At 36.1% G+C, this 16,776-nt stretch overlaps 1 protein-coding gene across 1 annotated transcript; it reads right to left on the reverse strand.

Annotated features, from left to right (window-relative positions):
• Nucleotides 1-2,346: 2,346 nt before the first annotated feature.
• LOC133298859 (leucine-rich repeat receptor protein kinase HPCA1-like) lies at nt 2,347-16,397 on the reverse strand. The gene is made up of 19 exons (XM_061498237.1): nt 16,108-16,397; nt 15,697-15,820; nt 15,541-15,612; nt 15,153-15,227; nt 14,985-15,056; nt 14,603-14,764; nt 14,419-14,493; nt 9,817-9,888; nt 9,665-9,736; nt 9,477-9,545; nt 9,286-9,360; nt 9,118-9,189; nt 8,816-8,953; nt 8,170-8,657; nt 7,910-8,080; nt 7,688-7,824; nt 6,972-7,191; nt 5,370-5,605; nt 2,347-3,047 (listed from the first exon to the last, which is right to left on the reverse strand). The coding sequence occupies exons 1-19, from the start codon at nt 16,187-16,189 to the stop codon at nt 2,595-2,597; spliced, it is 2,865 nt and encodes a 954-aa protein (XP_061354221.1). The 5' UTR covers nt 16,190-16,397; the 3' UTR covers nt 2,347-2,594.
• Between the last annotated feature and the right edge of the window lie 379 nt (nt 16,398-16,776).

Genomic DNA, 16,776 nt, shown 5'->3' on the forward strand with positions numbered 1-16,776 from the left:
TTTCCTTTATTAAAAACCACTTTTGAACATATTTTTCTAAAAAACAAACTGGTTTGTTATCAGAAGGCGTGTATAGTAATTATGACTTATAAAAAGTGTCAACCAAAAGAAATCCATGAACTTAATTAGCAGATTAAGGGAATTTTAGTATAATCAAAAAGCATTTTTTTCTTACAAAAAAACTATACCAAGAAATAGAGGTGGCAAAGTGGACGGTCCTTTTTCCACTTCGCCATCAACCCCCAAAAAATGAATCAGCTCGTCTCACTCCACTTCTCCACTTTTGAAAGGGGGCTAAAAAACTCGGGTCATCCCACCTCAGTTGGTGGGTGGAGCGAATTGGCCTGCCAATCCGAACCAGTTTTATACTGACAAGCTCCACTTTTTTCCTGTCATCAACCCGTCTAAAAATGAGACAAGCCTCACTTTTGAAAATAAATTGTAAAACTTAGCCCGTATCATCTGATTTGGTGGGTGGGGCTATACGGAGAAAAAAGCGCAAGACTACATATTTCACATGGGTCTTATATGGAGACAAGAAGTACTGTCCTGTCATATAGTACTGGAAGAAGAACCTCAAATCCAAGTCTTCCTGAAAACCGTAAAAAAAATGAAATATAAATCAAACACAAGGGCTTTGAAGAAACAAATGTTAAATAAAATAAGACTAATAAAGAAATAAGAGATTCATCTTAATGTTGAATGTGTCAAAAGAACTTAATGTAATAACTTAGAGATTTATATCCATCAATGAACATATATACCCTTCTTGACTCTTAAGATGAGGTTGAATGTTTCAGCACCATTCAAAATAATAAATATCCTGACTCAATCTACAAGACAGAACTTGCATGTCATTATAATCTCGTGATTTGTCGTATAGTTGACTTGATTGCATTTTGATTCAGCCCACTTGATAGAAATTTGGGAAACATTAACATCCATAATGCCCACATGCATGTCATTAAGAAATGAACGTTGATAAAACTGCGTTGGAACTGTATTCCCTCATAGACTCAAAATGGAACAAGATACGGACTTAGAATCTTTCAACAGTCATTGGTTGACTACACAAAAAATGGTGCATCATGTAACTTGTTATTATGTGCTAATCATGGGATAAATACAGCTAATTATTATGTTTATTTAAAGTAGTTATGTAATCGCTCGAGCTTCCATTAATTGCCAAAAAATAAATCATGCTTATCTATTTAGTACTAACATTTTTAAAGCGGGACCCTCATAAAACTTAAATTTAAGTCAATAAATAGGTGCTGAGTAGAGATAGAAACCCCGTTTCCTGGAACAATACAAAGCATCCATAATGATATTATTGGAATTAATTTTTTAAAATTAATTACTTTCAAGAATAAGAAGTTTGATTTGAAAATGTGTGCTTTTTCATCGTTGAACGGATGCGTCTTTTCGTGTCGAACGAATGTGTTGTTTCGTCGACGAATAGGTGCCTTTTGAATCGTGACTTTACGTTTCCTATAAATATATAAAGAATCAGGATTTTTAAGATATTTTTTTCTTTGCATTTACATTAGTCTACTCTAGTGTAGTTGGTAAGACATAAATTGAGTTCGATGATGCTATTCAATGTGAAAGTATTGCCATAAGAATAGAGATAATTCGTTCTATCCTGAGAGATAGTTGTTCGCAAATCTTGAGCACCATAGAGAGAGCAATATTGTCTTAAGGACATGATGTCTCTAACACTAAGATCAGATTTTCCCTTGTTGCATTCATATATTTTCGTACGGTATACTTTAACTATGTGTTATTGCATATTTCAATTTCTTGTGTGAATTTCATAGAACTGTGAATATTGTCAAATTGATTTCTCTAACAAAAATTATCCTCTCTCAATGATTTTAACATCGTTTGGATAACGGATATCAAGAATGAAGAACACATAAATTTAATTTAGAGTAAATACTCTTCTTGGTCCTCAGCAAATTTCACGAAGTCCGTTTTAGTCCCTAGCAAATAAAAAGACCCATCGTGGTCCCTAAGAAATTCAAAATGGACCTATTTAGTTGAAATCGAGGTCCCTCACAAATTCAAAAGAGGACTAATATGGGTCCATTTTGAATTTTTTAGGGACCACGATGGGTCTTTTTATTTGCTAGGGACTAAAGCGGGCTTCGTGAAATTTGCTGAGGACCAAAAAGAGTATTTACTCTTTAATTTGACTTTCACCTTAAAATATTGAATGCGTAAAATTCAAATTTTATGGCTATAAGTGTCAGGGAAAAGAGACCAAGAGGGAAAAAAAGGTCCTGAAATATGTTCAAAAGTAACATATATGTCACACGATCCTGCCATTGTACAAGCCAACTTGAACAGAAGACAAATCTATAGTATGTTCAAAAGTAATATTATGTTACACAATCCCAGATAATAGAAATCTGATAGTGTAAACAAGAAACTAAAAGAAGGGTTTCTCCTCAAACTTGAGCTCCAATCATGTTCAGTCTTAAGCTAACAGCATAGTACACTTGATTACCAACATCCCCTGCTCCCACCCACCCACACACACACACACACTCCTTTTTACATTATTTAAAGAAGACCTACGTAGGCTGAATTTATGCACGAGGAATTATCACACTTGAATCAAAGTACTCATCGTAAGGATGCTTGGAACTCCCTTTACTTAAGTTATAACTAGATGAAGTGGATGCTGATTCAGCATTGGGGTTTGAACCAGCCAACAGCAACATGTTTTCAATTTCTTTCACCACAGAATTCATTGAAGGCCTGTTAGAACTTGACTCATTAACACATTGCATTGCAAGATCCACAAACTTCTCAAAATCGTTCAGTGTTGTCCCCAAATCAATGGCTGGATCAAGAATTTCCTTTAGACCACATACCTCTTTTGTCTTGTCAATAGCACTACTAACCACTTTCACAATATATTTCCCTCGTTCTATTGGCCTTCTTGCAGTCATTAGCTCCAACATTAGCACTCCAAAGCTATAAACATCACTCTTCTCAGTCAACTGTTGAGTCATATAATACTCTGGGTCCAAGTAGCCCTACATAACAACAAAAATCCATTATCATTTCTTTATTTTGATAAGATCCGAAAAATTCTTGGATACTAGCTGTTTCTGCAGACATAAGCGATAGTGTTTTCCGTCTCCATATGAATCACATTTTTGAGACTGTTAATCACAACTTAATGGTACAAAAGGATCCATCTTCACTCCATTAATTAGTTGAGGATTGAAAGTTTCAGGATCACAGCTTTCAAATCCAGTTGGTTACATCGTGTGACACTCCTTTTCAAATGAAGTGCATGTGTACATACGTGAGAGAATGCATGCCAAAGAGGTAGCTTATAAAGGAAGTCAAAAGGTGGGGTTATAAATGCTTATTAATAGCATACAGTTCTCAACTTTTTCTCCTTAAATATCAGTTTCCTGGAATTTTTCAAGTTCTCCAATTTACAAAGAGAACTCATTCTGTTCTATTGTTGGAAAAATTTGTTAGAAAGGAAATTCAAGTGTGAGTGTGATGTTCTAATTGGTTAGAAATGAACCAACTAAATACCATATAACTTGTAAAAGACCAATAGACTAAGGGCTCGTTTGGTGGACATGATAAAATAAGAATAGGATATGATATGGGGCTCATAAAGGTAGGATATGATATGGGACTGATAAGCCTATATCATGTCCTGTGTTTGATGAGCACCTGATTAGCAATCTGATAAAATTATGTAGAAGGAGAAAGGAGAAAGAAAAAACAACATATAATGCAATAAATACAAATATATTGGGTAGCGTAGGGATATATTTGGTATCCTATCTTGTTGAATCCTAACCCAGCTCCCCCCATAGGATAAAAAATCATGTATTAGATAGAATGAGACAATAGGATAAACTAATCATATCCTATTGACCCACCAAACAAGAGATAAAAGTAGGATATGATAAGTTATACTATCCTATCTTCTTTATCAGGTGCTCCAAACATGCCCTAAATGTTTTAAGGTTTTGGGTTGGGATATGGTGTAAGTCAACTTATTGTGGTTAGTCATTCGATCCATTGGTATAAGTAACCCTTCTACTGGTTTAAGTATCCCTTGCAAAAGGTTTTAAGCTCCCAATACCATTCTAAAAAATCTATAGTTCCATGTCTTTATATTTTTATGTTGGGTGAATTAAAGCCTTTAAGTTTTTAATCATAATCAACTTTAGTCGACAAACTTTAAAGTCCCACAATTAGACCTGTAAAGTTTCGAAAGCATACCTTACATCCTCTTGAATAGTAGCAAACATTGCAAGTGATCTTGTTTTTGCCTAATTCGATGGAATTTATCAAGATGCATTTGAACTCTTTTTTGGTATGCCAACCCTAATTATTTTTTTGAGGTAAGTCGGTTCACGGGGTATAAAATACTTGGAATTGCCTAAGAGAATTTTTCTCAGCCCCTATGAATTAATATTAAAATCTGATTACGATTCAAATCCCTAATAAAATAACTCCTGGATAAGAGATAAAGATATTATCTATAATAGTTAACACTCTCCCTCAAATTGGTACGTGAATATATATGTATGCATCAAGCTTGTTATATATGCAAGTTGTAAAGAACCAATTCAACTCAAAAACTTAAGCTGTTGGAAGAGGCTACATTAATGGTTTTTATATATCTCTAACATGCCTCCTCACAAGAGAGCCCATTGGGCTTAAAAGGTGGATGATGCATCAGGCCCAGCTCACCTGTGCTAAGAAATTTCACAGAGAAAACGGGGGGCGGCGAGGATCGAACCCGGGACACCGAGGCTCTGATACCATATAAAGAATCAATTCAACCCAAAAGTTTAAGCTGTTGGATGAGGCTACATTAATGGTTTTTATATATCTCTAACACGAGTTATCATTGGAGCTCGAAGAGGTTTGGTGAAGATATCTGCTAGTTCAACATTGAAGTTAGAAAAAAAAAAAATTATTACCATTATCAGTGTTTTTTAATCTTCAATGGGTTCAAGAGAGAGGTAAATTGTGTGTGTGTGTTGGGGGGTGGGGTAAGGACGTGCGGTAATATTGATGTGGATATAAATTTTAAGGAGATAAAGTGTAATTTCCCCTTTATGTATGCATTTACGCAGCTATCTATTCGCTGATATAACTGGGAAATATTAGTTTTAGATGCCTAAATAATACTATTAAAATCTCAAGAAGATGGATAAAGTTTTTACAGAATAATCATTTACTTAATACTTTGTTAATTCGAATTAGCAACAAACCAAACACATCATCCCCCCATCCATTAAGCTTTCATCTTTCAATATGTAATTATATTCCCGTAAACATTTATAGTGCAAAGTTCTAGAAGATTATATACCAACCATTGTTCCTTTGACTTGAGTGGTAATATAGCCTTTGTCACCATCACCCAAAGGCTTGGAGAGACCAAAATCAGATACTCTAGCATTCAAGCGCTCATCCAGTAAAATGTTACTGGATTTGATGTCCCTGTGTATGATACGAGGATTGGCATGCACATGGAGATAATCCAGCCCCCTGGCAGCACCAAGGGTTATTTTTAGCCTTCTTATCCAGTCCAATCTAATTCCTGACTTACCTGCAGAGACCATAATCATATGCGTGTTATTTGGTAAAGAAGAAAAGAAAGAGTTTCGAACCTGTTACACCTTTTCTAGATCAAATAATAATGCAAAGACACTGGAACAAGGATGTGATAAGTAAATATCTAAATGGAAAATGACCAAACAAAGAAAGCAAAAAACTCTCACAGAAAGATTCTTTTCTACTTTGGAATGGCTAAAGAACTATCAACATGCATGAGTCAAGCTCGCGCCCAGCTTGAATAGTCAGATAAAAACGGGGGTTGATACGGTGTTATTCCGGTATCCATCTTTTTTTTATTAAGTATTTCATTCGCTAACACCAAAATCTTTGGCCCAATTCAGGTCAGGCCAAGTCCAAATGAAGCTATCACTGCATCTTCCAAGTCTCAGCCTCATCCTCGTCCTCATTCTACACATTTCTTCATTAAAATATGGGTTTTATAATTCTCATTCAACATGAGAATTAAAATTTTCCTACACACCCTTCGATTTCCGTGCTGACATGGGTCCTACATATAATTTTTTCTAACACATGCGTCCCACATGCTTTTTTTCTCTACAACATGAGAATTGAATTCTCATTTAACATGAGAAAATCAAACCCCTTAAAATATTTATCTAACCCTTCTATATTTGTGCGCCTTAACCCACCACAAGTGATTTAAAAACTAATGGGTTACTGATTCAGCGGGCTAGGACAAAAATCGCAGGTGCCCAAATTTACAGTGAATGTTAACAATTTGAAAACTGAAAACACTGCTTAAAAAGAGGATTGTTAAACCAAATTATCCAAGTGTATAGAGGGTACTTAAACAAAGGATATTGTAACTTGCAAAAGTTTTTTCCTCACAAAACCCTTAGAGACTGATAGGAATATATATGTAAGTGTATGTAAGGTGAGTTGTAGAGAATTATGAGCTACCAATGAGGGGCATAACTAACTTTAGAATATTCAGGAGGGTAGGCTTAGTATAAGATGGGGAAGGGTGTGAAGTAGATTGGAACTTGGGCTGGGAAACCAGATTGGAGAGAATCAGAGCACTCTCTAATTGCTCTGAAATTATCTTTTGTTTTTCTTCCTTTTCCATTGTAATTTTCCTCTGTTCCATTACTGTTTTTTGCATTCATTGTAATTGTCTTTTCTAGTTCAATATATAGAAAATTCAGATTGCCATTTCCTTGGTGTTTTGTGCGCTATCTCTGATACATTTTTCCATATCCTATCAGAGACATTACATAGACAAGCCATTAAATAGTACCTTAACTTTTTCTAAATGGTCCGCACCAGTCCCCCTTGTATAAATTTGAGTATTTTTACTACTCAAAACTAATAATGTGAAATCGTGAATATACATGTACCTGAAAGAGCATCCTTCAAAGTACCATTTGTAACATACTCATAAACCAGCATTTGTTCTCCTTGATCAAAGCAGAAACCTACAAGGGTAACAAGATTTTTATGGTGGACCCTTGATAGAAGTTCAATCTCAGTTTTGAACTCCAGTCCTCCCTGCATAGAGTCCTTTTGAGCTCGTTTTACTGCAACTAGTTGCCCGTTGGGAAGAGTTCCCCGATAAACCTGCCAACATTACCTTTATTAAGACACTTCTTAAATGTGCATTAAGAGGCTAAGTAGTGTTATAGTTATAGCTACAAACATGCTGACAAATATCTCATCATCTCTTCCTGAAAGGTGCCATAACTATAAGGTGCCTTTACTTCTTCGGACACTATGAATGTGTCATTTGGTTACAGTTCTTTCTGAAAAAATTAGAATTTTCATTATTTAAAAGAGAATTGAATTGGTATAAAAAAAAAGGACTGAAGAGGAACACATAACACACAGTTGAGCATTTAATTTTTTTTTATATCAGGCAGATTGTTAAGTGATAGTCTACATGCATATTGCTTTACCCTACAATGTTCAAGCAGAAGTTCTGATGGGACCAACAACAATCAGATGCTGCCAACTATGTAGGTGTGAAACGTGATTGCATGTTGTGATACTGGCATCAATCTATTGGCTATTGCTTGACTACTATAGAGAAATGAAGCAAACCAGACGCATTAAATACCTTCCCATAACCCCCAGATCCAATATTATTGACCAGTGAAAAGTTTTTGGTGCAGCTCTGAATCTCTTCGAAAGTGAAGCACCTTGCTCCTTTTAACTGTGGGATGCTATTATTGCTCTCATGCAGATCCCATTCTTCTGCATTTTATGAAATCAATATAAATAAACTCAACTACTCAATGTTAGCTTAAGTGATCAGGAGCTAAGTATAAGGTTATCTTACCAAAAGGATTGTTTTTCCCAGTTTCTCTTTTTCCCTTTTTATTTTTGCGGAAAGCATAAGCACTTATAAGGAGTAATAAGACCAGCAGGAAAGAACCACCAACCGCAGCTCCAGCTATGATGGCAATGTTTGAAGATGTACCAGACGGTGTACCAGACGCTGGAGGACTTTCTAATACCAAAGGACAAGAGAAAGTTATAGGCTTAAAATGGAGGCCTTATTATAATTAATTGCATTACTATATGTAGAATCAAATTTACCTGAACCATTCATATAGTATTCATAGTTATCAGGAATGAATCTATATGGTCCGAAATTTGGAGGAGACTTATATGTCTGGCTGGTAAACTGAAAGACTATATCAGAAATCCCTGTTTGATTGAAAACTTTTTGGCCAAATGGAAATACTTCTAAAGTGTAATAAAGATACTGCAATTCACTCTTCTTTTGAAAGATTGCATGAACTGAATCCACGGGTAAACCACTCGAATTAAAAAAATGCATCAGAGATGACTCCAGCTTTCCAGAGACTGACTTGTTTCCCACGTTTGAGAAGGAAGGAGCTGTGAATATTAAAGGTCCTGTAAATGGGTAAGCACATATGCAGTTGGGGCTTAATATCTGGTCTGGGCTGCAGGCAACACCCACACAGTTATTTGATGGCATTGTAGATGAGCCGTTGGGTTGTGCAGTGGGGCAAAAAGTCTTTCCAGCTCCTGTTTCTTGGCAAAACGGATTATTCACAAGTCTGCAAACAAATATGTATTTGATTATCAATCTTATAAGGGTGAAAACAAAGACAAGATGGAAACGTTGAAACTTAAAACATTCAGAGAAAATTTCTATTTCTTTAGAACTAATGAAACCACCTATTGTAATAAACTAATCACTATGATTATGGCTTACATTATCTTTACTTGGGAGACAGCAATTTGTGGACTAAATTCTTCGATTGAATTATTCTGCAAATCAAGGAGCTCCAATTGGCTGCTGATGGATGTGCCAATATCCAAAGTGCCACTCAGCTGGTTGTCTTTAAGATCCCTATATAGGTAACGTAAGAAAGTTAGCTTATATATCAATGTATCAAAGATGAACATGAACAACTAGTTACAACTATATTTACACTTTGAGAACCCTGTGAGGTTTTCCGCCATTGATTCTTAGCATAAAATGGAACTTCCAAAGCAATTACGGTTGGTACTCACACTGTCTGTAACTGAACCAGGCTGAACAAAGAAACAGGAATAGTTCCTTTAAGACTTGTATTCTCCATTACTCTGCCGTACAAAAGAAACTATGAGCATTTTGGTGTTGAAACCCCAGAGAGATAGAAAAAAGCTGATAGCCGAAAAAGTTCATAAAGAAAGACGTACATTGTTGTCAGATACTGTAGAGTTGATAACCAGAGAGGAATGTCTGAAGGATCAAAACTGTTATTGCTCATATCCCTTCCGAATAATTTAATTAACAAAGTTAGCCATTGTTATTAAAATAAGTATTCACTTTGGATGACAATGGTAATATAGAGAAAAAAATTATCTTAGATAAACAATATACTAATTACAGGTAGTTGAGAGAATTCATTCCAGTAAGGTTTGGCAGGGGACCAGATAGGTTGTTGTTGGACAGGAACCTGACAAACATATAATAAAAACCTCCATCAACGTAGTTAAAATTTATCACAATGGACACCAACAATATACCTTAAGGAATAATGAAAATTTGTTTGGAACATTAGTTTTCTCTACTTACAAATCCCTCAGATTTCCAAGATTGCTGATGTTCGGAGGTATATTTCCACTTAACAAGTTACTATCAAGGCGCCTGCAGCCACAAAAATATATTTCAAGACAAGAAGAAAGAATTCTATTTACTAATTTAAACTATGAGATATGGACACTCACACCACCTCCAGAGACTGGACAAGTCCAAGTGTGGATGGAATGCTGCCATTAAGTTGGTTGCTTTCAAAAAGCCTGCCAAAGAGATATTATTGTAAACTTGAATTCACAATTCTTCCCACCGTGCCCTCCCTAGTCTCTCTTGTTTTTTACTTTAATTTACCTGTGTGTTTCCATTTCCTTCATTGTACAAAAACAGAGTTTGCCAACTAAATGCTAAATAAGTGAAAAATATATTGGTCTATTAGCAGGCTGTATGGGGCTCCCCTATTTGAAATGCAGAGGAAAATAAAACATGTTGTAAATATTAATATTATTTATTTATTTATTATTTGTTGTATTGGGCTTAGCCCATTAGGTCAAGTATTCTAAGTCTTGTATTCTCTATAAATAGAGAACATTTGTACAAAGTATTTACACAATGCTATAATATATCAGAATACCTTTTTCAAGTTGGTATCAGAGCTCTCGATTCTGAGGGTTCTGCTTCCGCAAATCACCATCTTTAAAAACCAACCCTATTTGCCTCTCGCCGCCACAAAGCCGCCGCCGGAAAAAAAATTCAGGGACCTTTTGGACCGTGAGGACCCTTGTTTCACTCCGTTTTCTTAGATCTATCATTCTACGGAGGTTTCTTTTTCATCAGACGACCGGAACAGCTCAAAAAAAAAAAAACGGTACTGTTCATGGCACACTGTTCACGCGGTACTATTCATCGCACACTGTTCACGTGGTACTGTTCATCGGGTACTGTTCACTTGGTACTGTTCATCGGGTACTGTTCACAAAAAATTTCCTGCTTGTTTTTTTGTCTCCTCTCCATGGATCAGCTTAAACCCGCTATTGATAATATGTGTAAGCCATATGACCGTTCTTTGATCTTATCTGGTAAGAACACACGTTCTACATCTCTTCTTGCTTCTTGCACTGATTTTAAAACCTCATGGAGGATTCTGGTGCAACTGATCATATGGCTTGTCGTACTGAGTTGTTTTGTTCTTATCATCCTACTGTTGGTAGTCATACTTTATCCGTAGTTGATGGATCCCATAAATCAGTTATTGGTTCTGATAACATTCAAATTCAACCTTCCTTGTTTCTTAAGAATGTCCTTTATGTTCCTCAGCTTTCTACTAATCTTATCTCCACTCAAAAACTTACAACTGATTTGAATTATTCTATCACATTTTTTCCTTCTCATTGTGTTATTCAAGATCTTACCACGTAGAAGACAATTGGAGTTGCTAATGAACAGGATGGGTTGTATCATCTCCTTCCAGACCATGCTAGCAAAAATCAGTTATTAATGACACGTCATCCTTCACTGCAGAGTCTATGATTTGGCTCCATCACAAGCGTCTGGGGCATCCACCATTTAGTCTTTTGAAGTCTATGTTCCCCTATCTGTTTCTCAATAAGTCGGTTGAGACCTTTCATTGTGATGTTTGTGAATTTGCAAAACACCATCGAGTGTCATTTCCTTCTAGCACTATTAAAAGAAAGGAACCTTTTTCTCTTATCCATTCTGATGTTTGGGGCCCTTCTAAAATGCACAGTGTTTCAGGTGAAAGGTGGTTTGTTTCTTTTATTGACGATTGTACTCGGGTAACATGGATATACTTGATGAAAGACAAGTCTGAAGTACCAGAGATATTTATTCGGTTTCATCACATGGTTGAGACTCAGTTTGGTAAAGGTATTAAAAGACTCAGATCTAATAATGGTACTGAGTACGTCAATCAACGCCTGTCACAATTCATTTCAGACAGAGGTATGATTCATGAGCTCACATGTGTTGATACCCCTCAACAAAACGGGGTTACTGAAAGAAAAAATCGTCACCTTCTTGAAGTTGCTAGAGCACTACTTTTCCAGACATCTGTTCCTAGTTCTTATTGGGGAGAAGCAGTGTTAGCTGCAACTTTTTTGATCAACCGTTTACCTTCACGGGTCCTTAACAATATCAGTCCTATTCATTCCATGACTTCCTTCTTTCTTTCTGTTCCCATATTGCAGAGCCTTCCACCAAGAGTGTTTGGATGTGTTGCCTTTGTCCATGTTCATAAACAACATCGGAGTAAGTTGGATCCTAGGGCTCTTAAGTGTGTCTTCCTTGGTTATACCCCTTATAAAAAAGGCTACAAGTGTTATCATCCACCAAGTCGAAAATTTTTTGTTTCTATGGATGTCACGTTTCAAGAATCTGAATCTTATTTCCTAGGTTCTCATCGTCAAGGGGAGAACAGTTCTTCAGAAGACTCGTCCCCTTCCTTCTTTGAGCCTGGATCAGTCTTCTCTCTACCTAGTGTATCTGCTCCTGGTGTGTCAGAACCTTCAAATACACCTGAGATACGGAAAATTTTGACACCTAAATTGGTATATCAGAGGAGGAAACAACCCATACTGTCTCACCAGCAACCTCAATCGTCTGAACCACTGGTAAGTCCTGAATCTCCTGTTTCTTCTGAGTCTCATGTTTCTCCTGAATCTCATATTTCTGATCATGATGTTAATACTTCTGATAAGTTACCCATTAATTTTGATTCTGATGATTTGCCCATTGCTCTTAGAAAAGGAAAAAGATCTTGTCACAAGAAAACTTGTTCCTCCTGTCCCTCTTGTACTCAATATCCTATCTCCCACTTTGTTTCCTCTTCTAATCTTTCTGTGCAGCACAAAAGCTTTGTTTCAGCACTAGATACTATTGCAATTCCAAAATCAGTACATGAAGCCTTAAAAGATGGGAATTGGGCTCAAGCCATGCAATAGGAGATGAATGCGTTGGAAAAAAATAAAACATGGGAGGTTATTGATAGACCCAACGGAAAAAAAAGCAGTAGGGTGCAGATGGGTTTATGCCCTGAAATATAATTCTGATGGCACTCTTGAGAGATACAAGGCTCGATTAGTCGCCAAAGGTTACACTCAAACCTATGGCATTGATTATGAAGAAACCTTTGCTCCAGTTGCAAAGATGAATACGGTGAGAATCTTGTTATCCCTTGCTGCCCATTACAATTGGGATATAAATCAATTTGATGTGAAAAATGTTTTCCTCAATGGTGAGTTAGAAGAAGAAGTCTAAATGGAAATACCGCCTGATTTTGATTCTGTGAAGGGGAAAATAAAGTTTGTAGATTAAAAAAGGCCTTGTATGGATTGAAGCAGTCACCTCGTGTTTGGTTTGGAAGGTTTACTAAGGTTATGATGACCTTAGAATACAGACAGAGTCAAGGAGATCACACTCTTTTCTTCAAGCACTTCCAAAATGGGAAGCTTACTGTTCTCCTTGTATATGTTGATGATATTATGATCACAGGTGATGATTTTGTGGAGAGACAGATTCTGCAGACACGGCTTGCCTCTGAGTTCGAAGTCAAAGACCTTGGGAAACTGAGATATTTCCTAGGGATAGAAGTAGCTCATTCAAGCAAAGGAATTTTTATCAGTCAGAGGAAATATGTTTTGGATCTTCTCAAAGAAGCAAGAAAGCTCGGGTGTAAACCCTCTAATATTCCTATTGAGCAGAATCACAAGATAGGCTTTGAAGAGGAGAGTCCTCCAGTTGATAAAGGACAATATCAACGGCTAATTGGGAAATTGATATATCTGGCCCATACTAGACCAGACTTAGCTTATGTTGTTAGTGTTGTCAGTCAGTTTATGCATGATCCAAAGGAGAAACACATTCAGGCAGTGGAGAGAATTCTTCAGTATCTTAAAGCTACTCCTGGTAAAGGACTGTTATTCCGGCGAGATGGCAATCTCTCTTTAGAAGTCTACACTGATGCTGATTATGCTGGATCTGTGACGGACCGTCGTTCTACCACTGGTTATTGTAAGTTTCTTTGTGGTAACTTGGTGACATGGAGAAGTAAGAAACAAGATGTGGTTGCCAGATCAAGTGCAGAGGCTGAATTTCGAGCCATGACTCAAGGCATTTGTGAGTTACTATGGCTGAAAATTATACTTGATGATCTTAAAATAAAATGTGAGGGACCAATGAAGCTGCTATGTGATAATAAGTCAGCTATTTGTATAGCTCATAATCCGGTTCAACATGATCGGACTAAACATATTGAGGTCGACCGCCATTTCATCAAAGAGAAACTTGATAGCAGGTTGATTACCACACCCTACATTTCCACCGGGCGTCAATTAGCTGATGTATTGACAAAGGGACTTCCTTCAGATAGATTTCAAGAGCTTACTAGCAAGCTGGGAATGATAAATATCTATTCCTCAGCTTGAGGGGGAGTGTTGTAAATATTAATATTATTTATTTATTTATTATTTGTTGTATTGGGCTTAACCCATTAGGTCAAGTATTCTAGGTCTTGTATTCTCTATAAATAGAGAACCTTTGTACAAAGTATTTACACAATTCTATAATATATCAGAATACCTTTTTCAAGTAAACATAAGAAAGAAGTAATTTCACAGAACAAACTGGCAGGACTCACTACAGTGTGACAAGTTCGTTTTGATGTTGCAAGAGCTTTATACCCATTTTTTATGAGTCAGTATTACGATGATTTTAAATGCTCAGCTCCATTTGTTCAATATAAACAAATTCCAGATGAAAAACATTGGGACGGATCTTACGCATGTTTCAGAGACATTCCCGAGCTAAAAAGTTGAGGAGGAATATTGCCTGAAAGCTTATTGCTCCAAAAATGACTGCAGATAATGGAAATATATTAGAAGGATTTTAATAGATATAAAGCAAATTATTGTAAAGAGAAAAAAAAAAGATATTGCCAACTTTTACAAAATGGATTTCACATACAAGTGCAGACAATTGAACAGCATATCAAGGCCAGGAGTAGTTCCATTTGATATTGGGATGGGCCCATAAAGAAGGTTTTCAGATAAGTCAAGCCAAGTAATTCTTGAGAGTCTACCAATGGAAGGTGGAATTGGCCCATAGAACTTATTAGAATTTAAAGACCTGCAATTGAAATTTAGTTAGTTATTGCACAAGATATCAGTAGCACCAGAAAAATATGTTAAGACTGCAAAACAAGAAATGGAAATATGATATTCGAAACACAAAGGCCCATATAGGAAGTGCCAAGGACTTTAAAGGCAATAACCCTATGGATTATAGGTTATGCCAAATGAAGAGGCCTTTTATATAAATCTTCGAAAAATAAAGCGAAAATCCTTACAGTTGGACAAGCCTCTGTAGGTTTCCTATTGTATCTGGGATAGCATCATTGAAACCACAACCAATAAGAGTTCTGGGAGATAAAATAAGAAAGATCATTGTTAGAATTGTATGATCATACTTAATCAGACTTGGGTTATAATCTTAACAATGTTAAATAAGTCCTTACAAAACTTGCAGCTTTTTAAGGTTTCCAATTTCATTGGGAAGCCGTCCTATTAGATTCTTATTGTAAGACAGATCCCTGCAAAGGAAAATCAAGAACAAAACACAAAGGGAAACTTCATGAAAAACAGTTTCCAATACTAAAATCGGGGAAGTTATAAATAAAAATGAAATAAAGTCTTCATGGAATTGTATAGATAGTAGCCAAACATAATTACTTTCCAGGATGCACAGTTCACGGACAACTCCTCAACATTATTTTGATGTTATTCTTAAGATATTTGATCATTGTCAATTAAGTAATCGGGTTGAAGCTGAGCATTGTTTCAAATACATTTATCTGTGAACCGAATATAATATATTAATAGAAAATACCAAAGTAGAAGACGCACAAAGTCTGCAATTGAGATAGTAATCCAATTTCTGAAGGAAGCTGGCCACTCAAATTCCTGTTCACTAATGTTCTGAAACACTAGCAATCAAGTTAAGCTCACAAAAAACAATTCAGAAGTTAGCAACTTCACCTAAGAATTTAAAAGAGGAAGTACATGGAGATAACGCTTCCAAAGGAGCACTGAATGCCATCCCAATCATCGCCACAAGGATCTGATGAGTCCACCCAATTAGATGGGATGTTCTGCCACTCACTTTTTATAGCTGTAAAAGCAGTGCCTGCATCAGAAATTAAAAATACAAAGACATATTTCAATCACTGAATCTTAACATAAGAACTGTTACAGAAGATAAGAGTGAATGCTGGAGGACTCTTTCCAGAATTTGATGCTTATCAAGTATACAGATTTTTTATTAACTGAAAAACAAGGTCGAATATTTCTTATTCCAAGAGGTTAAAGGCTGAGTTCTATAGATTATAAGCTCTTAATGCATCAATGTGCACACCACTTGGACGATGAGAAAAAAATTTAACACACAGAGCACAACATTATAATTGAACTTACGATCCTGATCCGCTGTTCTTGCTACTGCAATCAAAAAATAACTGAAAATGAGTAGAAGGAATACTGGAATTCTTTCTCCCATGATCAAACTTAAAAGAGGACACAAAACTTGGCTACTCTCATAACTGTAAAAAATGCTGAATATATAGAGCCTCTGTTGACAGCATTCAGTGCCAATCCAGAGAATCCAACCATCACTTCATTACATCAATGGAGAAAAATTCAACAAGCTAAAGTTATTTCTTTTGCCCACTGTGTCTCATTTAGTTGAAAATTGCATGAATAAACAACTTGAATATAACTGTTACTCGGTAATACAATTAAGAATTACAACTAACTAACAATGATAGCGTATTCCTACATCATTTGAACAAAAGTATAACAGAATGTTCAATAGGATTAACAACATTATAATATTACATGGGGAGGACATAATTATTGCCATGTAGACGAAGTCTTCCGCCACGTATTAAAACGATGGCAATAAGCAAATAGTTAATAAGGTGATGGCAATAAGCAAGAAGTTAGTAAGGGGTACCAATTTAATTTGACTTTCCTAGGTTTTGAATGTTTCAGCGCCAAATTCACTATCTGACAGCTGCAGATATCGTTATCTGTCAATAGCTGGGCCCCACTTCATTTGTGTCTAGTTGGCTTCCAGTTGACTTG

The sequence above is a fragment of the Gastrolobium bilobum genome, unplaced genomic scaffold, assembly GCF_033153095.1.
Source record: "Gastrolobium bilobum isolate Gb01-03AN ecotype WA unplaced genomic scaffold, APGP_CSIRO_Gbil_v1 utg16812, whole genome shotgun sequence".
NCBI classification, from domain to species: Eukaryota; Viridiplantae; Streptophyta; class Magnoliopsida; order Fabales; family Fabaceae; genus Gastrolobium; species Gastrolobium bilobum.